Source organism: Tauraco erythrolophus, chromosome 5, assembly GCF_009769465.1.
Source record: "Tauraco erythrolophus isolate bTauEry1 chromosome 5, bTauEry1.pri, whole genome shotgun sequence".
NCBI lineage: Eukaryota > Metazoa > Chordata > Aves > Musophagiformes > Musophagidae > Tauraco > Tauraco erythrolophus.
Window position 1 is genome coordinate 31,078,704 of NC_141469.1, and position 26,050 is coordinate 31,104,753.

General features: G+C 37.9%; 2 protein-coding genes across 6 annotated transcripts in view; both read left to right on the top strand.

Annotated features, from left to right (window-relative positions):
• The window catches only part of GRK4 (G protein-coupled receptor kinase 4), a 38,470-nt gene extending 21,195 nt beyond the window's left edge, over positions 1 to 17,275 (top strand). The window contains exons 9-16 of one of the 2 annotated variants that reach the window (XM_086612564.1): positions 655 to 845; positions 6,294 to 6,331; positions 8,902 to 8,991; positions 9,546 to 9,754; positions 10,592 to 10,729; positions 11,374 to 11,511; positions 13,692 to 13,814; positions 15,356 to 17,275. In XM_086612564.1, the coding sequence (XP_086468690.1) occupies positions 655 to 845; positions 6,294 to 6,331; positions 8,902 to 8,991; positions 9,546 to 9,754; positions 10,592 to 10,729; positions 11,374 to 11,511; positions 13,692 to 13,814; positions 15,356 to 15,409 (981 nt within the window). In that variant the 3' untranslated portion in view covers positions 15,410 to 17,275. Of the gene's footprint in view, positions 1 to 654; positions 846 to 6,293; positions 6,332 to 8,901; positions 8,992 to 9,545; positions 9,755 to 10,591; positions 10,738 to 11,373; positions 11,512 to 13,691; positions 13,815 to 15,355 lie in introns of those variants that run through there. The other variant, XM_086612565.1, reaches the window with a different exon arrangement.
• A 6,028-nt stretch (positions 17,276 to 23,303) lies between these two features.
• Positions 23,304 to 26,050, top strand: part of HTT (huntingtin) — an 88,094-nt gene continuing 85,347 nt past the window's right edge. For all 4 annotated transcript variants that reach the window (XM_086611997.1, XM_086611998.1, XM_086611999.1 and 1 more), the window contains exon 1: positions 23,304 to 23,404. In XM_086611997.1, coding sequence (XP_086468123.1) covers positions 23,304 to 23,404 — 101 coding nt within the window. The remainder of the gene's footprint in view (positions 23,405 to 26,050) is intronic.

Genomic DNA, 26,050 nt, shown 5'->3' on the forward strand with positions numbered 1-26,050 from the left:
TATTCTCAGAAGTTTGTCTTGCTTTGCTTCATTTCAGTCTCTTCCAGGAGCTTGTGGGCACAAGACATTTTTAAATTGATTTAGAGAATGCATGACTGCTGAGATAAGTGATTAATACAATAATTATGTTTTATTTGTGGTTGTGAGTAGTTCTATGCAGAGGGCTTTTTTATCCGATATTGAATTGGTTTTAGTCTGCTTGCTTTATTTCTCACAACCAAAACATTAGGTTGGGTTTCAGCGTGCTGATGCCACTGAATCTTTGTCCTCTGTTTGAAGGTGAATATATTATTCTGTAGTACTCAGACTTGAATAATCACTTAAATTCTATTTCTGCCACAGCTTATGACTGAGTATGTTTGGATATGTTTAATAAAGAAGATATTAGTGTACTTTATTCCATCCTGTTTTTTCCTAATCTACTTCTCTCTCTTCTTCTAATGTATTGTAGGGCTTGTGTATACATGCAAATTAGTCTTAATTCTGTTGTGTCTTCAAGTACTGGAGAAGTGCGATTATCTACTTGGCTGTTTTGTTCTTTTTTGTTTTAAAAAGGATTTATATGTTGCTTGTATTGGGGAAAAAAAGAGCTGTGAATTGTATTGGAGTTTATGAATGAATAATGGTCATCTTCTCCTCCTGCCCCATTTTCAGGTTAGTTTATCCTATACATATGAGACGAAAGATGCCCTGTGTTTAGTATTAACCATAATGAATGGAGGAGATTTAAAGTTTCACATATATAACATGGGAAATCCTGGCTTTGATGAAGAAAGGGCTATTTTCTATGCTGCAGAACTGTGCTGTGGTCTGGAGGATTTGCAGAAGGAGAGAATTGTTTACAGGTGAGTGTCATCTATAGTCACTTGTACCTTGAATTTTCCATGTCTGTTCAGCATTGAATGTATTAATTGTTTTCTACTAAAACAAGTTTATACTTCAACTTCATAGTGAAAGAAGCAAAAAAATTGTTTAGTTGTCCTTTTCATGGCATGTCCTTCAGAATTACTGATCTTATTTTTCTTCTTACTGTTAATTTAGGTCTAGATGCTTGCTATGTTCTAAAACATTATGAAGTTGATTAAAGGTTTGTTTGTAAAATAATAGTAAATTGTGATTTACAACGCAAATTCATTAGTAATTCAAATAAATAAAGAAGTTTTAGAAACATGGGATTTTATTCCTTCCCACTCTAAAGTACAAGTTCACAGAAGGCGATAGAAGTCTCTTGCTGCATTGCTCATTATGCTTAAGAGGGTAAAAAGTCAGTTGTAATCCATATTGCCCTTTCTTCTGTTTTTATTTGGGGTTCCTCCAATAAACACTTTATTGCTTTTGAATTAATGAAACTGTCAGAAGCCTCATGCAGTGTAATTGAGATTGCATGATCTTGCTTCTCTTTTCTGTCTCTGTACATGCATCATTTAACCCCTGGCATGCATTAATATTACAGAACAAGCAAAACGGACTTAGTGGTGGACCAAGAATGCTTTCTTTATCTTTCTGGTGTGTAACACCAAGTACCACTTGTTTTCAAAGAAGATTTAAAGTATAATCCTGCATAACTTCATGACTTAGTCTTTTCCCTCCCCAATACAGAAGACTAACATGCACACAGCAGAAAGTGGCAGAACCACAGAGTAAATCGGGCTTATGCTGTTGTTACATGTGGTTCTCTAAAGAATTCCGCCGATCTTGCAATGTAACACAGCGTGTTTTGGCATGTGTGTAGGAGGGAAGAAAGGATGAATTGTTTTGCTCATCATTCTCCTCATATGGATGAGCTATGAGTAGGTCATTTCACATTGCTCAAGTGAAGATAAAACTGATTGTTTATGATACAAAACAACGACCAACAAAAACCCAAGCAAAGAAAAACAACAAGAAAAGCCACAGCCCTCGTGCTTAAGCCTAACTTGCTAGCCCTTTGCCTACAGGAAGACCTACAAACACATATGTCAAATCCTAGCGTTCTCTGTTTGTAGTTCCAGATCTTGGGGTGGTCATGGTTTCTTCTGCAGCAGTCTTGGTATCTAGATCTCTGTCCTGTTTTGCGCAATTACATAATCAGTTTCCAATTATTATGAATTTTCATGGCCTTAAACATGTAATTAGTTTAACAATTAAGGAAATAGTTTAACAACCAACTCGGAATGAAATTGCCTTTTATTAAAAGAATTGGAATTGGTTTTAGCCCTCTGTTCATAACAGAATGAAAGACCAAGAAATAGTTACCTGTACATGTGTTGGTAGCTGAGTGATTTGTATGCTCGGAGGAAAAAGGAGGGCTTAAATTTAATCATAATACCTGAAGGCGTTATTTAAACAACTCAATGGAGGACCTATTGAGGGACTTCCTGCCCAGTTTGTAAACAGATGAAAAAACACTCTAATTATACTATATCAGCTCAACTACACTTGAATAATAAAACTAGAAAATGTTTGGATAATTTTATGCTCCCTATAGAATCACTTTCAGCCCTGTTCTTTTTAATATTGAATGACCAACTTTTTGTAAACAAAGACTTGTTTCTTCTGTTTACTGATCATAGTTTTTTCGTGATGGTCTTGATTTGTTTTTTCCCTACATGTTTCTTTTTGTATCATGCATTTAGGAACATAGTTGTAAAATTTACAGTGTTAAAGTCAAGAAGCCAAAACCCGGTGGTCACTGAAATCTTCAGAATGTCACCAATTACAGTGATATGTTACATGATCAAAATTGTCTCTCAGGCATCTTAATGGAAATGCATTTAAGCAGCCATACGATGATTGTATGTGATTAATGAAACAGAAAGCTTGGGAAACTTTGCCGTAATTATTTTATTCTCACCAAAGATGTTATGTTGGCAACCTCCAGTCTTAATATGGGGGTGCGGGGGGAGAACACAATGAAGCACATTTTCATTGATTCAGTGATTTTTTTTCTAATTATGATAAGTAATATTTTTCATTCTCTTGGGAAAAAAAATATAGACTGCTTATATTATTTTGCTGTCATTTTGAAAGCATTTAATACTGGTAGGAGCACTGAATTTCTGAAATTGGAGCTAGTTCTTTTTCTTGTTGCCATACCTTAAGATCTATTACTGCATTTGTTTTCAAGCTTTAAAAGAGGAATTTTAAACTCTCTTTTTAGACAAATGTTTAAGCTGTTAAAGCAGACTTCAATTTTGAAACATACTATTATAAAATACATTCTTAAGAATGTGTTTTTGTGGCCATTCATCTCTATTCATGGTGAAGTTATAAGAAGGGAAATTCAGAACTTCTGAAACTAGAATATCCTCAGTGCAAACAGTTGTCAGCAGAAAGCCGTAAAATCGATCATCTTGTCAGTTTGTTCAGTTCTAGAATGGCAGTTTTAATGTAATTCAGTCATGTTAAAATTTATTATAAATTTATTCAATTTGGGATGTGTCACCATCAGTAGCAAAACACCTCATAAAGTAGAAAACTAGGCCTAACTTTCCTCTCCTTTAACAGCAATTTTTATTGTGTGTTTCATGTGTCTTTATATCAGTTATTACTGAATTTGAAGCAGCAACATTAGTGCTGTCTGGAGGACTCTGGAGTCAGTTGTGCCATTCTGGTAGTGGGTTTCCTGCTGGATTAGAAGAACAGGTGCAGAGCTGGAAGGAGGGCCCTGCGCTGCCCTGTGAGAGCGACTGAGCCAGTTTGCTTGTTTCAGTAGTTTGCTTGTGAAACTGTCTGTAACTTGCCATATGTTGCTGACATTAGGTAAATAAGCAAACAGTCAGGAACAGGCAGTAGTGGAGCTGTTAATCCATCTGCTACATAGAAAGTCTGATAACACTTAGAGCAAGGTCAGGATTTGCATAAGACAGACAGGGAACAAGCGACTGCTTTGCAAAAGGGACTTAATTGCTGGAGTTTCCCTGCAAGAGTTACCTGACTCCTCAAGACTGGTAGTGTTGTTTTACCATGTAAGCTGCTCGGATACCTAGATTTTCCTCACAAAGTCACGTAGGTGCCCATAGTGCCACTGACTGTGCCTGGAAGGTCAAAGATCAGGCTCAAAGACAGAAGCTGTAGTGGATAAACCAAGTAGCTCCTTTCCTACCTTGTGCCTATGCTCAGAGTAGATATCTTTACAGTGAAATTTTCTCCGTAGGAAGGCTGGTGTAACCTGTAGCAAAAATAGACCAGTGCGTGTTTAGTCCAATTTAGCATAAATAAATATTTTTTTATCTAACTTTTTTTTAATGAACCTCTTAGTTTTGTGAGCTTTGCAGTCCTCCAGCCTTTCTCTGCTTCGTAAGGGAAAACTGCTGCCTCTGTTGCTAGAATTGTGTTACTAGCTCTTGTTCTGAGCTTGGTTTTCAGCTCAAGTAGCCCGTTGTCCAATGCAGGACTAGCATCTGTGTGTTCTAACAGAAACTGTGACGCTGGCCTCTGTCGTGGTGGGAGAAGGCTGATACCCCAAAGCTAGCATCCCAGAGCTAGAATTTATAGCTGAAAGCTTCCAAAAGCTGACTTCTTTGAGAACTGCTAGGCCTAGAAACTAATAGCATTAAAGAGCTGGAATTTTGGCTACAAACAAGTTTTACTATTGACAGACCAAAATCGTGTCAGAACAGAATTAGCTTCTATTAGGCAGCAGGAGTTGCTAGTAACTATTAGGTTTTAGGTTAGGCTTTAATCAGCCTTCTTGGAGATGGAACTCTCTAAACCTGTTTACTTGATTTAACCTGAGCGTATATTGTGTACTTTAAAGTAGATGTGTTGCTACCTAAAGTTTGAGCTGAATTTTCTTTTTCGATACTGGTGTTTGGGTTGGTTTTTTTAGTGTTTTACTTGGATCTCCTGAATTCTCTGGTATTGTAATCTCATATCTAATGTCAAATGATTAATATTATGGGGACTGTCTAAGCTTAAAAGTATTAGGAGGAAAGTGTCTTGCTGACTTCTTTATACAGTTAATCTCATGAAATAATGAAACTTTAACACGAATATACATACTTCAGAGCATCAATTTATCAATATTTTGGGAAAAAAAAGCATACAAATTTCTTGGTGAGCAAGCATGTGTGTATATTTTTCTCTCATTTTGAATGTAAATTCTGGAAAAATTCTTCCTAAAATTGCTTCTTTTACTTTATTCAATCTTTTCTGCTTGTATATGAATAACTGTTCTTGTCACAACTGTACATGTAGCCATATATGTACATACTGGTTTTAATAATCTCTACCAATAATAACTGAATCTTCAGCCAAGTACTGATTTTTTGCTTGTCTATTTCTGGCCTTATATTATTTATAGTGGAATAAATCTAAGAGACACTATTGCAATCTACATACTTTCTGATGCATATCACAATTATATATATTATACGTTTTATACATATATTCCGTGTATATATATGTATTTTATACATACGTATAAATATATATGTTCTCAGTAGAATCTGCTAGAGGATAAATCCTAAAAGTAACCTCTGAACAGCTTCTCATTCAGCTTCAGTGACTTAACAAATTTTCCTTGATGTGGAAAAATCTAAATATCCCATTGAATTTCTTCTTTTGTTCTTAAAGTAAAAATATACAGGAAGATGCCTATAAAATGCAAAATTGCAATGCTGAATGAATTGACCTTTTACTATTTCCTGAGTCTTGCTAGCATTTAATAGCAAAAAAATGTTTCCCGTCAAACTTCGATGTTTACAGGAAAGTAGTAGAGACTCTTAGAAAGTTGATTGGAAAGAATCCTAACTAGATGAAGTGTCTAATAAGCTTTAGAAGCTGCATGCCCAAATTAAACGAATGGAATTTGAATGGATTATATTAAGCCTATGCTTAGTCTTGGGAATGTTATTCTTTGTTGGTATTCTGACACCCTGGGATGGAATATAGCAAGGGGTCAGTGTCAAACTGCAGCAAACACTGATGTGTTTTACCATTGCGGAGTTGTATGGCTGATAATCTCAGGAGAAATGTCTTTCACTTATGAGCACAAATTTGGGTGTAAGTTGGTAGTTCTGCATATCAGAATTTTAGTGTTGTGTAGAGAAGGTTCCTCATCTGTGAAATACGAATTGCAGTTGTTAATATAGATGGATTAGAGAGGTGGGAAAAAATGGATCTCAAGTTCTAGGGTTAAAGTGTTTGTATTATATGTCCTCAACTTCACAATTTTTTTTTGTATATAGGTGGAAACTGGAAAAATCACTTTAAACAGCACCAAGAAATCTTAGTTTGTTTCAGTTGCGCTTGATGATGGCAAATAATTTTGCCTTTGTATAATTCACATTTCTGTTTGGTTTAATTTGTAGAGACTTGAAGCCTGAGAATATCCTCCTTGATGACTGTGGTAAGTAAAAATTAAAATTAATTTTGAAATCATGAATCTAACTAATACTGTGCCAGAAATCAAAGGGATTTCTTCATAATAAAAGGAATCCGACTGACAAATGTTAATTTCAATTAGTAAAGAAAAAACTGCCTTTGCTTTTTAGAAAGTAGGGAAAAATACTGGGTCTTTAGGGGACAATGATGATGATGTTTGAGGGGTCAATTTCCCACCTTAAAATGGCTATTTTTCCCCTTTTGCTCCTCCTTCTCCCCTTCCCCTTGGTTTAAGATGGCTAAAGTTTTGTATGGATTTGTTCTCCGTTTGTCTTTTCTTCAGCTCTGAAAACATGATTTGTTAGATGTGGGGCCAGAATTTTACTTAGTAAACTGTAATGTTTAAGCAATAAAGAAGAAAACAAATCTGAAGTATCTCTGTTTGTTTTAACATTTCGACTAAAACAGGTCTGATGGTCACTGATGCATATGTGACTGGAAGGAATCAAAGAAGTGCAAACAATATGAATAAATGTTTGTAGTTTTTTGTTTTTCAAAAGCCAAATTAATTTTCTTCAATGACTTTGTATGAAATTTATCAGAATCTTTTGAATTCACTGTAGAACATGTGCAGCAATTACCTTCTTCTAAGCTGTGGATGAATATTACCAGTTTGTTCCTGTAATTGCTGAGTATTTAGTTAAGAAAAAACTGGTTTTGAATCCATTAGCACAATTTTTCTTTTTAAAGTCGGCATGTTCTGACTGATAAATTTCTAAGAAGATGATGCTTAGGAGAAGTCACTTTCCAAGAGCTAAAGCTTTGCTAGACATCAAATGCATTCTTTAATTTTTCTCTCCAGCAATGTCTTGCAAAGCTGAAGGCTTCTTTGAGGAAAAATGTAGCCTTGCAGGATTGCACTAGAATGCTTTCTCTCTGCCAGGGATGCTCTGATCTTGTTCCAGAAAGCAGAGGGAACTAATTAGAAAATCGCTTCAGGAGCTCAGGTCCTGCACTTGAAAAGGAGTTCATCAGATGTCAGGAAATAGAAGAGCATCTGAATGTATTTAAAATAGCATTTACTGCTCAGGAGCATTATTTCCAACCAGGATATAGAATGGCACTTTACTTTCTCTACTCTCTCTCCCCACCCCTTGATTACCTAGCACATGTAAATAAGAAATTAATATGCTATTAATTTACATTGATGTAGAGCTTTTTTGAATGGCAGAGAATATATGCAGAAAGGACACTCGGGCATTGGAACGGGCTGCCCGGAGAGGTGATGCAGTATCCCCTCTTGGAATCTTTCTAGACAAAAATTTAGAAAGCCTTGAATGCTTTGTGCTAACTGCTTGCTCAGAAGGTTGTACTAGAGACCTTCTGAGGTCCCTTCCAGCCTGAATCATTCTGTGACTCTGTGATGTTTCTGTAAACAACAGTGTCCTTATAATCCTTATAATCCAGTATTAGAAATGTGTGGGTTTTGGTTTGGTTTGTTCACCCTGAATCTTTCTACTACAGATGATCAGCAATTTTCTGTTTTAAAATCGAGTTGAAAATGCAATTGTCTAGCTTTTTATATTTTTATTAAGAAAGTACATTATGTATTTTTAAATTAGAATCATGTCAATACAATTGTCTAGCTTTTTATATTTTTATTAAGAAAGTACATTATGTATTTTTAAATTAGAATCATGTCAATTAGCTTGAACTGCCTTGAATAGCTTACTGTTCAGAAAAGAACTATATCTGTCCATGGGAATATAAGGGAGGGTGGAGTTGCCCTTCTTGGACTGTTTCCCCACCTGAGCACTGTTGTTGGTGACAATCATAGCCTTCCACCAGACTGCTTCTACATTATAGGCAGTCATGTAAGTGCCATGCATGATAAGAAAGGCAGTCAATTTGAGAAGTTTGGCTTGTAAAGTGAAATAGAAGCTGAAGTTATCTACATTAGACTGATTCCTGAGAAGGGGAAATCCTGGTATTGAACTGACAGATTACATTATAAGTAATTCTAAGTAGGTTGTGGCTAGGCTGCTTTTCTTTTGGGGTAGGAGTGGAGGCAGCAGTTCCAATTACTTCTGCTTAGCGTTATTCGGGTACTTCGTGAGAGGAAAACCTCATGTCTCAGTACAGGCTACAGTTTTCTCATATTTGGAATAAACGCAGTAAATTCTGATGTTTTGTTAGGAAATCAGAAAGCTAAGTGTTTGTGGAGGGAATAAAGAATGGAAAAATACAAGTGTCTGATGCATAGATACAGCATTTGAAACGAGCAGCCATCGTTTCTCTTCGTCCTACAGTAGTAGCCTATGCCATAGCTAGGAATTAGATTACTAAACAGCAAAATATTTTGCATGACCTTCAGGAAACCAGTTAGATCTGTGTCTCTTTTCCTTTACGTATTTCAGGGGGGTTGAATAATGATAAATCACTCCTTTCTAGTTAAGTTAAATAAACATTGTACTAGAGGTCTTTGAATGCTTTGAGGAGTTTTTTTGATGAGACATGCTACAGAAATTTTTTGTTTTAAAAGTGGTGATATTTTATTATTTGCTGACTATCTGCAATTTATTTTAACATCAATAGGACATATTAGAATTTCAGATCTTGGATTAGCTGTGCAGATTCCAGAAGGAGAAATGGTTCGAGGACGGGTTGGGACTGTTGGTTACATGGGTATGTAAAGTATATTTTGCTAGTTATGTTTTACCAGAAAATTTGCTTCTGGGAATGTATGAATGACTTGTCCAAAGAGCTATATTGGGTCTGGATTAGTTACTAGACGTTATATGGAAAGGAAGGTTACAATATGCGATGGTAGATGTTCGTAGTCAATTATAAGCCTACTGATAAACTTGAAAACTTAACTCTGGAAATTCTAGCTTTAGATAGAACTTTAAGATAGCACCTTATTTTTTTCTGACATTCAAAGAGATTTAGGGTCACAGGTAAGGAGATGAATTACCGTGACAACACATTTCTTTCCATGCTTTGGAAAAACTTCATTCTTAGTTTGTAAACAATACTGATCTTAAATGTTAAAGAATCTAAGTGCTTCTCTTGGATATAAACAGACTCCTCACTGTAGAAATTAAGGTTTCTTCAGAGTACAGAGGAGTTATGCAAAGATCTCTGCACAGAGCCAGAAGAACACATGAGAGTTTTTTCAATATTTAATTACTTAATTTAAAGTAAATTGAGATGAGAGTTTCTTTGGTTTTGTTTTATAGCTCCAGAAGTGCTCAAAAATGAAAAGTATACATTCAGCCCGGATTGGTGGGGTCTTGGGTGCTTGATTTATGAAATGATTGAAGGACAGTCTCCATTCAGGAAGCATAAGGAAAGGGTCAAACGGGATGAGATTGACCGGAGAGTAAAGGAAGACCAGGAAACATACTCAGACAAGTTCTCAGAGGAGGCAAAATCCATCTGCAGGATGGTGGGTGAAGAGACTTAGAGGTTTGAAAATTAAATTTCTAATCCTTTTTAAGAGATGAAGTACTTTATTTTAACGTCTTCTATTGAAAATTTTTCAAAGCTGGAGTTCTTAAATCTTTCTTTCGTTCAGATGGAAGTTTGTGATTGTCTGTGAATTGTTCAATTATCAAACTTCAAGAATTCAGACTTTTTCAAGATGAAGGAAGGCTGCATAAATTGATTTCTCATCACATGAATGAAAAGTTCCAGTACTCCTTGGACCACATGTAGTTATAGATGGAATACCATAGCACACTTGGCTTTCATACTGTATGGGAAGAAATGGAAGTTGTATACTGGTTCCTTGCCTAAAACAGTCTGTACGAGACAACAGCTTTCTTTTATCTTGCGTGTTCTTAAATTTAATGAGAAGAATGTCTGTACAGAAAGTTTCAAAAATTTTCTATCCTAGTTTATGCAAAATACGTGCATTTCTTAAGCTCATTGAAAGAAAAGTAAGTCTGGATTTCCTGAAAGTAAAGTCTGCTGCAAATTCTGTACTGTAAAATCTATTTAGCGTGGCATCAATTAAAATATTTTCATATAATTTTGGGTATCATCTCAGTCCTAGAATAAGTAATAGTCTGCTTTCAGGAATTCTTTTGTCTACTGAAAATCTTTTTGCTCCCAGAATGTTGTAGTTTGGATTTCCAGTTCATTTTGATACCACGACAAATTTCATCTCATAAAAGGCCAAGTAACAAAATAAACTTATTGAAAGACATTGTACGTAGATTTTTTTTTTTTTTAATTGTGGGGTTAGATCACTGGATCAGACCGTTTTTCTGTATCTTTGCAGTTACTTGCTAAAAATCCAGGGGAGCGACTGGGTTGCACTGAAGATGGAGCTGCTATTGTAAAGCAACATCCTATTTTCAAGAATATTAACTTCAAGAGGCTGGAAGCTAACATGTTAGAACCTCCGTTCTTGCCAGATGTAAGTAGGTGAGACAGATTTGATTAGTATCTAAAAAGGCAAGAACTGTCATAATTCCATGTCAGCAATCATGTGAACTCCAGAGAAAACTTTAACGTTAGTTAAATTGGCAGGAAAATGCCATTGTAGCTATTGATGAATAATTGTTTTTTGCATTTCGTCTGGGATCACAAAACGGTTTACAAAAGTGGTATTGCTCTAGGGAGCTTTATAGATGATTTCTTAGCCCTTAAAAGTCTACTTCCCCAGTTCAGATGCTGAAGAAATGAAGATTAGCTTTGAAGAAATTACTCTGGAGTTGAAAGGAAGGTTACAGAAGATGAGTGAATTATGATGACCATTAAGAAATCCAGAGAAGTTGCATATTGTTTCTGGTTTTGATACTTCTTTTCTGATACTGCAGGATGGATGGAATTGCTCACGTGCCTTATAATGAGTCTTAAGTTTTTGCATTTCTGTTCCGTAGTATAGTGTAATTTGGTGATCGGCGATGTGAAATATAAAATTGCAGATGTTTCACTCCCTCTTTGCTCCTCTAGGAAAGAAATGAAAATACAACAAAGCCACCCCCTCCCCCCAAAAAAACAAACCACCCAAACCCAATAACCAAAACCTTAATGAAGCAATCTTGTATTGTACTGCAGCCACGTGCCGTATATTGTAAAGATGTCCTGGACATAGAGCAGTTCTCAACAGTAAAAGGAGTGAACCTGGATACTACAGATGACGACTTCTATTCCAAATTTGTTACGGGTTGTGTCTCAATTCCTTGGCAAAATGAGGTATTGCATTGTATATTTTATAAAAGATTATTTTCTTTAGCACAGCAATATAGAAGAATTAATACAGGACCTAGTTATAGTGTCAACTTTCTCTGTGAGATATAAAGAAGTTTCTCAGCAAAGAAGTCTAAAGCACAAACTTCAGAAAAAAGTTTTTCCCAAAATATAAACAACTTGCTAAAACTCGAGATCTATGATAAATTTGCATAAATAGAATCTGTCATCTTGTTATCATAGATACAGCCTACAGAACAGTATTTAGCATTAGTATGACCACACTTTCCTGTTCTTCTGTCACATGTTATTCCATCCTGGTGTTCACGGGAGAGGGATAAAACGCTGTTCAAAGTAGTTAAAAGCAAATAGGCGCAGTGCAAGCTGTTCGTGTGTCATGCCTGTACATCAATAGAATGTATGCGAGTGACGTAGCAATAAAGAACTGCAGATTCATCTTTTCAAAGGTTTCAAAACAAACAATTCAGCATCAGTTGAGTCAGACTTTCTCTTAAAGCTTTTTCATCTGCCTAGTGAATGAGTATTCTAGTATTCTGCATAGAGTACTAGAATTTAGCTACCTCTGCCTGCAGTTCAGTCTGTATTTAGGAAATTCAAATCTTCTTTGTTATTTCAGGAAGAGCACTCAGTAACAATTATTTTGAAATGTAGTTCTTGGTATGAATGACTTTCCCTATTATAAGATGTTCATAACTTTCTGAAATTAGTATTGTCTTGAATTCTACTAGCATAGTTTCTTTCCCAGTATGTTTTTTTTTAATTAAAGCTTGAACACAGAAGATGAGCAATTTCTGAACAAGTCAGAGAAAAAAGTACATTGCCTTTCGTTTCCCTTTTGCTTTTTTTTTTTGCATTACATTAAGAAGGAGATTTGAAAGGTGTCATTTGACAAAGAAAGTCTTCATTAAGAAGCAACGAACCTTAGGCCGTTGGAGAAATGAATATTTCCTATGCTATGTTGTAATTCTGAACTTCAGAATATGATCTGTCATTACAAAATATACTGCAGCTTAACTCTAACCTCACACAACAGGGATAAAGTTGAAAGTTGTGGAATTCTGGAGATGGTAATTCTTTCTCTTCAAGGAATAACTCTGCAGAGTTCATTTTACATTTGTTCTTATTTTTTCTTTTAATTCATGTTACTGAGCTTTCCCTCAAATCTTTGCTCTCAGTCTCTTAAGAATTCCTCCTTGCCTTCCATAATTTACCTCATGTCATGGTTCACAACAAAAGCTGACTGCGTTTCTTGTTCCTCTTTATGCCCTCCCTCCCTCTAGAAGGTGTACTCATTTGTTTGCACGCCCATTATGATAGATGTGTATCAGTGGTACTCACAGATAGATGCCAACTACATGTGGGCATTAGCCACCATGCCCGTGTGTTACATTTTGGCATTTACTCTTTCTACTGTCTTTTCTGCACCCAGAAATTGTGGGTTTCTTTTGTTTTCTGTGTACACAAACACAGTTTATTTCAAAATCCCTTGCTTCTTTCCAGAGACCTGTCTTCACTATATCCTTTTATTTTTCCATGAGTTATATCACCGTCTTTATCTCATTGCCTTATTTCTAATTATAGTATATGTTAGTTGTGTTTTGATAGACGGTTGCCCAAAACACCAGAATGATGTTTAAATTACTGTGATCAGACATCAGCTGCTTTTTCCTTGAGAGTGCAATTTGTCCTCTTTGTAAAAAGTACACCCCCTAATACTATGTAGGTACTAGTATTCTGCATAGAATAATAATTTCTCCTACTCAATGTCATGTTTATATAAAGTTCAGCTGAGGGTATAGAGATACTATATTTTTTAGGCTAAACTGCTCTGAAACGAGCAGAATAGTTGAAAAGAATATCTATTTCTGGTTCTAAAAACTTCCACTTACTGCATCGTGGGCAGAATACATGCCTTACCAAAGCAAGGGAGTATCTGAGTACTTACCTGCATGATACTGCTCTCACTGCTATTCTTTAGTTCACTGGGTGCACAAGGAGAGTTAACGTAGACTTTGTGCCTTCCTTCATGGAGCTCTGCGAACGGTGTAGTTTGGCTGATGAATTTGTAAGTTGTAAGGAGTACCCAGCCAGAGTAAATAGATAATACATGGAACTTGTTTGAGAGGCTTGTGTGAGTATTTCATTTATATTTATATGTTTCAAAGATGATCGAAACGGGATGCTTCGAAGATATCAACGCATATGAAACTGATGGTACTGTGTCACCAGAGAGAGAGAGGTCTCCTAAACCAAAGAGAGGCTTCTTTCACAGACTTTTTAGTGGAGAGGTAAGGGTGTTTCTTTTCTGTCATAGAAAACTACCAGCAAGACCTTAACATCCATTCTGTTTTTTATATTATTTAGTGACAGGGAAAACAAGTTGTTCGCTGAATACTGAAACTTACGAAATCTGGTTTATTATGGCTTTGCCCCTGCACTGCATTTCAGAAACTGTGGCAATTTCTATAATTCCAAGACTTTTTCCTCCCTCAGCATTCTGTCTTCCTCTAACGTTTGCTAGCTGTTACCTGGGGAAAATGTGCTGTGTGCTGTTAACAGCTGTGCTATAGGTGTTTCTTTCTTAAATACATTAATTTGGATCTTGCTCCATACGTATTTTGCCACTTTTTATAAAAAGTTCTGGGGAGATGACTTCAGAGATAATTGAGGCCCTCTCTGTAAAAACTTTAATAGAATTGGCTAATGAATTCAGAAGTGAGTGTGGAGGAGCAGTGCAGCTCCTAGCTCCTTTAGAAAGTTGAGCTACCAATTAATCATTCTAGAGTATTAAGCAAATAAGTAAAACTAACCCGGAAATGAAGGAGCGTGAAGAACTGTCACAAAACAAATGTTAAAATATCTTAAGAAGCTTAATGCCTTTACCAAAACCACAAAATACATGGTTACATAGCTTCTGATAATGCACAGCCTTTTCTTACACACACTTCTACTCTTTAGTAAGCATCTAGAGGTATACGAATTGGGTATTTACCACCTAAAAAACGTGGGGCATATTGAGCTTGTTTGGTCATGAGAAATAGGCTATTTGTAAAGGTTTTCAGTTGAAGATGTTGTACACAATTCTGCTTGCTCAGTATGCCTGCACTTAGAGTGGAATTATCTTGAGAAACATGAGTATATTCCAGTAGAGAACACTTCTGTGAAATTACTTTTGCTTTCAAGCAGAAACGGATTTTTAAAATTGCTAGGAGCATATCATTAAGTAGCCACAACAGGGCCGTGTATTAAAATTTCATGATGATATTTTTTGTCATCAGCTGGTAATTCACCTCTCTAAAATGGTACAGTGCTAATGGTGTGTATAATGGTACTGTCATTTTCAGTTCATCTTTTCAAATTCACTTTCCCCCCCACTTACAGTAATGGAATAGAAGGAACGGTTAAGTGTACTAATAATCTCACATAGCTAAAGTTACAGCTTGTGTCTTACTATAGTCTTTTCAAGCTGAATCAGCAGGTTTCATACTGTCCCAAGATATGGTTCTATGTGTTGGGAAAGAGTCCTAAAAAAATTTAATGTGGCTTGAGAGCCTTCAGTTTGTTTTGAAGTAATAAAATTGCAGTTAATTGTTCTGTGAAGTTAAAAGAAGGAAAGATGTTAAGGTTAAATGAAACTTTAATGACTTGAGATTTGGGGTTGGGTTGTGGTTTCCTTTGATATTCTCAAAGCATTTAGTTAGTATGGAGTAAAATGTGCTGGAAAAAGAGCCACCCTCTACTCCTCCAGCCTTTCCGTGCCCCACAAAACACACAAACCAACAATAGTGTCAGTTCTGCAGCTGAATAGTGTCTTTATCTTCTCTTGCAGGTCTGCTTTAAATCTGATTGCAGTGATGATGAGCAGGAGTCCTCCAGGCTTTAAATCATTTTACTCTCATCAGAAAGGATGAGCAAACTTTAAATGTTTTATATCTCTGTAGCAAAGTGTATTATATATATTTTTTATCTGAGTTCAAGGATTTTTGTACATTTGTACTTGATTTGTTTTAAGATGTATATTTTCACTAAAGCTTAATTGTACAAAAAGCAATGAGTGCCATTTGAGTGAGTGTGTTTCTGTATCTATTTGATTTATTTTGATTCTTTTTTTTTCCCCGTGGAATGAATCTAGAAATACTAAAAGGATTTTAAAGCACAGGGATAATATCTATGGCATCAACGTAATTTGACTTTGTATGCTCCTGGTAAAACTCTTCTTGTTCATTAGGATCTTTATTGCCAATTTTCTTAACAGTAAAATTGCTGTACTGATAAATGTCATAATTCTGGTATTGTCCAGCAGCGTGACAGTGCTACTACCTGATGTATCTCTCAAACAACTGCTAAGGAAAAAAGGAATTCAATGCACTGCGGCCAGCTATTATGAATTGCTCTTTACTATCTGGCTCTGTAGAATGTCTTTCTGTATTTCAATATATAGGGAATTTTGAACATTTAGCTTAATTCTGTAAAAAACTGTATTACCCCATTCTTCTCCTTTCTACCCACCTTACACATCCTCTCCATACAGTTTCTTGGCATGGACTATGAAAGTAGACCTATGCCAAAATTTTATAACTATATTTTGAATACTTTGTTGTCTTTGCTAAAAAGATTTCTTTTTACCTGTGGGGACATTTCTTTTTTTCTTTTTTCTTTTTTCAGTAAATGAAATTGTTTACAACTCCACGTAGGATGTTATAGTTGTATAATGGGTTAGAAAACAAAGCATGGGCTCTTCTTACTACCCTCCCCTCTGCTTATTACATTGTAATACTCAATGTTGTAGAGTTGACAGCAATCACTGCCACTGAGGAAAGGACAAGGTAGTATTCAGTGTTGAATTTAATTATGTAAATAATCTTTCCTTGTAACCTTCAAAAATTTAAACGTTAAAACCTGCCTTTAACAATTGCTTAAAGCAGATCTGGAGATGGTATTCAAGTTTTAGTTATTATTACCTGATGCTCTTTAGTAAAAATGTTTCCAGCTGCTTGAAAGCTCATCAACCTTCCATTCTTCTGGACTCAAAGTATGCCAGACTTTCTTTTTGTTTTGTAAATTTTCCAGTAAAACTATTAATCTCTGTATGAGAATTAATTTAGGGAACACGTTTCATTAAGACCCTCTTCTGTTTTCAAAATTTGAGTTAGGGACTGGAAATAAAATGAAGTGCTCTTGGAACTGGAGACATAACTTTTGTTACATATTTTGTTCTGTATTCTGAAGATTTGTCTCCACTGAGCATGCATTTTTTTGTTCCTCTCAAATCTCTAGGGTGTCAACCAGACCACACGTATTATACGCAAAGAGCAAATGAATATTGCTCTACCTCAAATAAGTTTCTGCTTGTGATCCACAGACCCACTGGAAGAAACTTAAGCTGCTTCTGAGAAACTCACAAGATGCATTTGATGCTCAAGCCAGGTTTTAATTCACAGTATTTTGTCTCTAGTGACAAATGTTTTAATGGGTTAGAATTTGAAAAAAGTTGGAAAACCAGTGTGTGACAGAATCTTACTGGGCCTGAGCTGGTGCCTATCTGAAATTGTTCCTCTTGGCTATTGTGCCACAGAAATAAGGAATGAGACTCTTCTTCTGTTTTCAGTGCATTTTTCTGATGCCTAAAACAGCACAGAGGATGGCAAAATGACTGCTGTTGAAAGTATAAAGGGAGAAACTGGCAGAGGGAGAGTTTGAATGAATTAGTGGAAGATAGTGTGATGCAATAGAGAAGGGATGGGAGGCTTGACAAAAAGAAGTATCTGGCGTGGTCTGACCTGACCCTCTTTATGATGTACCACAATAACAGAAGGACTCTAAAAAGATGGGAACGGAGAAATAGGGAAGTAATAAAAGTGTTTTATAAATACCTGTCTGGTTGGAGAAGTGATTGTGTTTCTTTGATTGAGGGGTTTAATTTTTTAAGATCGTAGGTTTTCTGTTCTGAGGCAAAGGTGACCATATTAACACTAGACATATGGGATGACAGTCTGGATTTAATGCCTGCTTAGAGCAACGTGAAATTGAAGCAAGAATACCATGGACACAGGCTGAGTAATTTTTATGAAGAAAATACTCTAACTAAAATACTCTAACTTCTTTATGAAGAAATTGGCTCTAACAAATAAAAAAAAAATCTGAAAGTCTATTTATTGTGTATTTCAAAATTTCTTTCCATATTGGAGGAGGAGGGATCTTACTTTGAAAAAAAGAAATAAAATATAATCAACTTCTCTATTTTGGACTGCTGAAACTTAACGCTTATTCTCCAGGGACCTGCGAAGAAAAAAGGCTAGATGAAGAGAAAAGGGAAGTTGCTCCTAAGAAATGGTTATTTATACATCTGCTTCTTTGGACAAGGAACTCCAACCATGCAAGGAAGTGAAGAGTTTGTTTGGTTTTATGATGCTTTGTTTAGATGCATTTCACAAGTTTTTTGTTATGTTCTGAATAATACTATTCAGTTGTTTTTGAGTAACTGCATGTTTGCAGGATGAGGACCTAAATTTTTGGTTTGGCTTTTTTTTGTTTGGTTGGTTTTGGTTTGTTTGTTTTTTTTCCCAGTGGGCTCAAGATGGCGTTTTTCTACTATAAATTTGTCCCTTTTGGCTAGAAATGTAACCACATAATAATGACTAGATATTATGTAATGTGAATCCCCTAAGGAGTTAGAAAAGACAAGAAACTGGAAGGATCAGCATAACTGTCCTTGCACAGTAGGTGGAGATCAAGGTGTTACGTTGTTTACTCTGAGGTGACTAACATTGATAAAACGTCTATGCTGGAGTAGTAGTAGCTTGGAGATGCATTTTGAAAGCGGGGAAAGGGTAGGGAGAGGGGAGAGCACCTGAAAGCAAAATATTGTGTGATAAATTTAATATGAACTTTGCTCTTGATTTTTGTAGAACACAAGTTAAACAAAGAAGGGGGAAAGCAGCTGGTTGCGTTTACTGGTTCTGTAGCCTTTTATTTCCATGAAGCCAATTTAAAAAAAAAAAAAAAAAAAGCCAGTGTAAATTCTCGTCATTCAGTATTACTTCATTATACCTCCATGAATTCAGATTCTAGATCCATGTGTTAGAAGGCTTTAATAGTAGTGAGACAATCCAACAGCCTGACTGCGTGGTTCAAGATATGGGGAGATGTATGGAATCTCACGGAGTTGGTTGCATGAGATCAGGCTTCCTTTGCTGTGGCTTGTGTTTCCAAGCATTTGTGTAAGTCTTAACATCAGCTTGTGTGTACCTCATGAATCCATGTATTTAGCTCTAAATTCAGAAACTATGAAACAACGTGCCAGTATCTTACTGGTTTACTTAATATTTTTGAATGTTGTGATCAACAGAATAGAATCTTCATGCCTCAGGGTTGTTTTCTTTCTATAAAAAGAATTGTCAGGTTGTTGGTTTTTTTTCCTCCAGAGGAGTAGTATTCATAATGGAGATGGTGTTATGTTTCTGAATTATAACAACAACAAAACAGTCTCACTGGAAAAAATGAGCACTTAAAAATAATTGCTGTGCAAATTAGGAAAAAAAACCTGTTGTATTTCTATAACAAGGAGAGGACTATTGACGAATCCTAGCCTTTAATAGAAGATGTTGTGTGTCTTTTTTTTTTCCCAAATTATTCTTAAAACAATAGATCTGAAGGTTTTTTTATTACGAGAGTTATCTCCGTCAGAATAAAATTATGTCTAATTTGGGAAACCAATGCTAGAAGCTATTAAAAACAACTAAAAATTCATTTTTAGAATGCACTTCAATTGTTTTTCAAACAGTACTGATGCAAGAAATTTCTCACTGCCATTTGTACAAACGAATAATACTGTTTACAAGTTACTAAAGTCAACAGAAGTTAATAATATTTTGTTTTGGTTTATGATTTAGTATTACACTAATTTAACATTGGGATTATCACCTTCACTTTAGTATAGATTTTCAGAAAATACTTCTCTTTAGGAAGTGCTAAAAAAAGGAATTAAAATTTGAAAATTAATTAAGCAACTTTAAGCTAAATTTGTTTACTTTGGTTTGAATTACCTACCTGGCTCATTTGGGTGGTGATGATGTCTCTTCTGCTGATTGTGCAATTCTTTTTTATTTCATAATTATTCTTACGGTGTAACTTAAGTTTTGCTCATGAGATATAGGCAACTTTTCTCATGTTCCATGTGTCCAAACACCAGAATTCTTTCCAAGTATAGTGAAGCCAACTGTTAAATGTGACGTGTTAGTTCCAGTATCTCCAAGCCACTGAAATGTTCTTGTATGAGCTGTTTTCCTGGATGTTCTAGCATTGTTATTCCTGAAATAAAAGCAAAACACTGCTACGTATCTCAACCACATCTATTACTGTCTAATGTGATTTTTTTTTTTTTTTTACCATGTCTATCATGGTAGCTGGGATAGATAAAAAAATGTGATTTGTAAAAAAAAAAAAAAAAAAAAAAAATTGCAATTTCTTGAAGCAGAAAATTCGTATTACATGCTGTAAGTTCTTTACCAATGTAAGATTGTCAGATCCAGGAAAAATTGCCTTAGCTCTGATGTATTTGCTCAACTGATACCTTGTCTCATGGTCTGAATCTTGATTGCCACATAAATTTCTGTGTGAAAAGACAGGCTTATCAGGATGGGCTGTTTTTCATGAACACGTTTGCTGCGATAACAGTAGGAACGTGAACACCAGACTGGTCAGGAGTAGTTCTAGCTCTGCTTGCCATCAGCCTTATCATGCACATTGAATTTTCTGCTGTTGCCAAAGGAAACTAACCAGACTTCTCCTTGAGAGAATTTGTACCTTGAAATCAGTTGGGTTTGTGTTTTTTTTTTTTGTGTCAAATACTTTTCAACAGTAAGCTGCTTGAATTTTCAGCACAGTGCCCTGAAAGCCTGAAAGGCTTTCACTGTGATTTTTATGACGTGAGTCGAAGGGCTAAGCACTCAATTACTGTACAAAACAGCTTCAAATAAAGTGACTTTAACAATAATATAACCATGCTATGGCATATTGCAGGATATCTGTGCATATGCCAAACTACACGGGCCAGCAATCTCATGAAGTCTATTGGATTATTTGACTAGTACCAGCTACCTGCTGAATTGTTTGTAGAAAAGCAGAAATGCTGGCCTAAGTGTGATTTCAGACAGCGTGAAAAATATTCCTGATGTGCTTATCCAACCTGTTCTTGAAAACATTAAATCAGGAGTGAAGCTATGCCTCAGGAGCCTGTGTTCCTGTCCCTGATGTTCATGTCTGTCTTACAGACAAGTTAAAAGCATGTTTCTTCTTTTTTTTTTTTTTTCTTCTGGAGGTTGAGACTAATTCATCGTCATCCACTAAATTACATACAACCTTTTAGGTATTCACTGTTATTCCTTTGAGACTGTGACTTTATTTTTCTTTGTGGTAACGATGGCTTTACAAAAATGCCTGTTCACTAACCCTGCCTGCTTCTTCTTGCCCCTCGCCAGTTTTACATCATTTTTGCCAGTACACCTGTGTATGGGGCTGCTGTTCGAACAGGACATGACACATGCAAAACCGTGGATCAGTAGATTTGAACTGGGAGAAACTACCTTTGGCAAGGTACTTGCCAGAGAAAAACCTGATACCCCTGAGCTCTCTTGCAGTTACCCCAGCTCGTGGTTAACGAGCCAGAGGGCCTGCCCTGCCAACAAGGAGAAGAGGAGCATGCTGTGGGCAGGCTTTGCCTTGGCATCCCTGCCGGTGAGTCAGCAACCCTTAGGGGACTGTCACATGTTTTGATCTAAAGCTTCAAAACAGGTTTGCAAAGACTGTACTTGGATAGTGAGTGGTTTAGTCTTTGATAAGAGCTTATGCTTTTTTTTGAATGTGCTTAAATTTATTTCCAAGTGTGGAGTGGCACATGCAATTATCACACAGTGTATGCAGTATTCCGGCTACGCTGTTGTTTTTTTTTCATGTATCATTTGCCAAATAAAAAATTCATGACAATCTATATGATGCAGAGAAAACTCTGCAAGCTTTATCATAAAATAATTAGGAAAATACTCTTTTTACCTTAAAAGCTCACATTCTGTTACACATTTGTAATGAAATAGGGGTTTTGCTGTAAGTCGAATTGCTTTCAGTTCTGTAGAGACGCCTACTTTCAGGGGACTGTTTCATCTTTTATTAACATGCTAATAAAGTTAACTGGCAGAGCACTGTTTTGCTGAGTATTTGTCAAAATGTGATCAGTAAGGTGGTTCTGTCGTGACTTAGGTGGGCCTGAATAGCCAAAGAAAGACATGAGCTTCGCTTCTCTTGTCCATCTCTGCTAGCAATAACCAAGTTGCATATTAAGTCATTACTGGGAATTTCTTTTCTTAAAAGCTCCAAGAAATGTTCTCCACTTCCATTGCTGGAACCACCTCACGTGTTTGAGATAAAAGTTGAATTGTCAGTTCCTATGATCTGTCATTTAGTGTGTATCGGCAGGAAGATACACTAAAATCAGCAGTCATAATTGGAAAGTTCACAATAGTGTTGATTTTTTAAATTTAAGTGCTTAGTAATAGAATAAATGATTTAAATAACGCGTACTCTCTTGTATATACTGTATGTTTAATACATGCTTTAACAGTGCAAAAAAGTATCCTCTGATGAAGCAACTCTAGGATCGCGAAGAGGAGCGCTGAAAGGCTCGGGGGAACGTTGCCAAGTTTTAAGTGTCCTGTTCCAGTAAGTGTTTTCTCTTTTCTACGTGCAGCCTAAAATACAGCTGTTCTGCTGGCAGCGCCTTTGGCAAGCGCCCGCGCACTAACTGGGCTTGCTGGAAAGGCGGGTGGGAGAGCTGTAGGGGCTACCTGTTCTGCATGCTTGACGTACGGGCGTATGGACGGCGGGCTCTGGCTTTGCTGGGGATGGATGCTGATGCCGTGGCCATGAGAGGTCGGGTCCAGCTCCTGCAGCTTCAGGTTCTTGCAGGGCCGGCGCGGTGGGCGCTCCGTGCTCCCGGGGAACGCTGGCAGGGCCTCTGTCAGGGCCGGAGCCGAGGGTGGGAGTGGGGCTTTCCCTCCAGGGCCTGTTTTTCGGGCCGTGCCGCTCTCCGACATCGCTCCGGGCTGGGGGAACTTGTCACCTCCCGCGCGAGAGGCGGCCGCCTCCTCACCCGCAGAGGGCGCCGCGGTGCTGCCGGCCGGCGGGCTCTAGGACCCAGCGCCCCCTCCGCGTTAAGCCGCGGAGAGAGCGCCCTCGTCACGCGCTCGCGTCTGCCTGATCCATATTCGGGAAGGGGTGGAGCCCTCTTTGTGATTGGACAGAAAACTGTCGCTCTTCCGGCTGTCCCGCCCCTTACCTGGCCGGCGTGCCTCTGGGTGTGCACGTACGGCTGGGTGCGCGTCACACCGCGCGGGGGGGCGATCTGCGCATGCGCACACGGCGGGGCTGAGCCCAGGGCGGGGCCCTCGCGCTTGCGTGGGCGGGGCAGCCCGGAGGGGGGCGGGGCGTGGCAGCGGCGTGGGGGCTGATGGGATGGACTCAAGATGGCGGCGGGGAGAGAGGGAAGTGATTGCGGCCCCCTGCGGCGTCTTCCTCATTCATTGCGGCAGTGACGAGCGGCGCGGCGCGGAGTGAGCTGGCGGCGGTGCCTCGGCTGGCTTCGGCGCGCCGGGCGGGCGGGAGAGAGCGCGTCCGGGCGGAGGAGGAGGGTTGGGTCCGTGAGGAGGAAGGCGGGCGCCGCCGGGCGCCTGTGAGAGGGCGGATCGGAGCGGCGGGCTGGTGCTGCCGGCGCGGGCGGAGCGGACATGGCCACCATGGAGAAGCTGATGAAGGCCTTCGAGTCGTTGCGCTCCTTCCAGCAGCAGCAGGGTCCGGCCGCCATCCCCGAGGAGCCGCTCCAGAGACCGTAAGTGACCCGCACCCGCGGGCTGCGAGGGCTCCCGAAACGCTTCGGCGACATCTCCCCTGCACCGGAGGGAGACCACCCCGCCAGACCGCTGCCCTTCGGGAGCTGCTGACAGCCCGAGAGGCAGCTACCAGTCCCCGGAGAAGTTAGTCTCGGGGTGCTTCCCTGTCCTTGGCGGAAGCCTGTTCCTGTGGACGTGTCTGGGAGTGCCGCCTGCTCTCCGTTTAAGTTTTAGCTGGGAGTAACTTTCTGGGCAAAGATCGTTTGGAAATACAGTCGCATGGGTAATGAACGGGAGGTATAAGAACGCTGTATGGGTTTCACAGGGTGGTTCTAGGAAGGAAGACCTTGTTTTCAGCTAAAACACTGCTGGAAATAAGGCAAAAGAGCCTAAGCATAACTTAAAGCACTAAGCCTAATAGTTAAATCTAAGCTCTGGTGCATCCGGAGGGAGTTGATGCGGATGTCTGTTCGTGACAAACTTCACTTAAAGTCTTGTGCTGCAGCTTGCTAACTAGGAGGAGTTAGTTTAAGTTTTCCTGGTACCCTTTTGCTCCCTTAAACGTTAGGGGCAACAGCATTACATCTATGCGATGTTCAGGTTTCCTGTCGGGAGGCGTTACTAGAGGGCGAGGAGCTGTTCAGCGCCAGACTGCTGCCTCTTACATTTGCACCCTTTAAAAATAACTTTTATTGAACAGGTGAAAAGACACTAAGGTTTTTATAGGATAAACACATGAGTCACACTCTTGCTTTTTCTCTAGCTACTGAGGAGACAGGAGAAGCAGAAGGGTTGAGAAGCAGGTAACTTCTCCATTAGCAGTTTCATAGTGTTTTGGCAGAGGATGCTAAGCAGTGGAGCTGGCCTCTTGGCCACCTGCTCCAACAGTATATTCTGCTATGGGTGCCAACGAAATTGTGGTTGATACTGTTTGGAAAGGGTTGTCCCAAACATTTTCAATGCATTTTCACACTTTTGGGGCATAATAGATGAAAAACACTCACCTTCTTCATGAGCTAATTGGTTTTAGATGTTTTACCGATCTGCAGGGACTGATTGCTTTGTTGTGTGCATTTTTTGTGCTAGTACTTTGTGTGACATGGAGGATAGATGACCATCTATTTCCAGTATCCATGTGTGTAGTTGGAAAAAAATCTGTCTAGAAATTTACCGATGAGGTAAATCATGATATTTTGAGAGAAAGTCCTGAAAATTATTTGTGATGCTTGCTTGTGTGTGTTATGCTTGGTTTGGGAGTTGGAATTTAGGCATACTCTACTCGAAACGTTAAAAAATTAGGGTTGTAGTTGTCCTTGTTGACTTTGTTTTGTGTTTGAAAACGGGCTGTATGTTTTCACAAAGCTGATGGGTTGCGTATCCCCAGGAGCTACGCAAATTCAGTAGCAGCACTAAACCTCATAAAAGTCTATGAAGGGGTATAGTGACAGTCTTTGCTGAAGTTACCCAGACTTTTAGTGAAATACCAGGTGACATCCTGAATGTAATTCACAATCCTGTCTGCATGTTCGTGGACTTTTTTCACTTGTCACTGGCTGGAAAGGAAAACTGCCTCTGTGTTTTCCTTGCGTTTGGGGAGAGGTGTTGGTCTTTGTTGTGGTTCTGTACAAATAGCACTTAGATAACTTCCTACTGTTCTGTCTGTTTACTGTTATAAAAAGATGCAAGTTTACCTCTCAGTAAAGACAGAATAAATTAATTGGTGAATGTCATAGAATAAAACACTACTGCCTTGCTCTTTATTTGTTTCATTAGATCACAGTTGTCCTGTTGCCTAATTTAGACTAATACAAAGCTGTCGTTCTTTGAGTTATAAAGTAATCTCGTTATTACAGGTGGTGTTAGACGTTTTTTGTTGGACTTTTTAGCTACAGTAAAAGTAAAACTACCTACTTCTACTTTTTTTTACTCCCCAAATAAACTACCTTAATTTACAACAACACGTTACCTCTATGTGATTAAAAATATAATTAAAAAAAAAATATTTCCTGTTGGAGTGGGCAAAAAATGGCCTTTTAAATATTTTTGGTAGAAACTGAGCATTTTACGTGTGGTTAGTGAATGAATCCTACTAAGGACTGGCTGTCTCCTGCTATGAAATGTTTTAAGATCACAGAGATTGATGTAGAAAAGACGTAATTGTTTGCGTAACGTGTTGAAGTTTTTCTTCACTTTATTGTAAGGCAATCACTTCTGAACTCTTGATAAAACTGATATCCTGGCTTTACTTTTTAAATTGAAATATTAATTGAATTCAAGCCTTTACCAAGAAGATAAGAACTTTTTCTGTTTTGAGAGGTTTTATTTGACAGTAATCATGTGTTATGCTTTTATTATGCATTACAGTCAGATGTCAGTTTCTGACACCCCCCCCCCCGTAATATCTCGTGTTGTTTTTTTTTCTTCTATGAAAACTTAACGTGAGCTCGCTCTCTGTCATCATATTACATCTATACGCTTCTGCTGAGGCACCTCGTTTTCTTCCATACTTGTTTTTAGCTTCTTCAGACCCTTAAATTTTGATTGGAGTTGGATGTTTTGTTTTGAATTACTAAGCTCCCACTAACTTAAAATTTGATTAATATGATGTAAAAATTCAGTTTTCTCAGTGAAACTGAAAAGCTGAT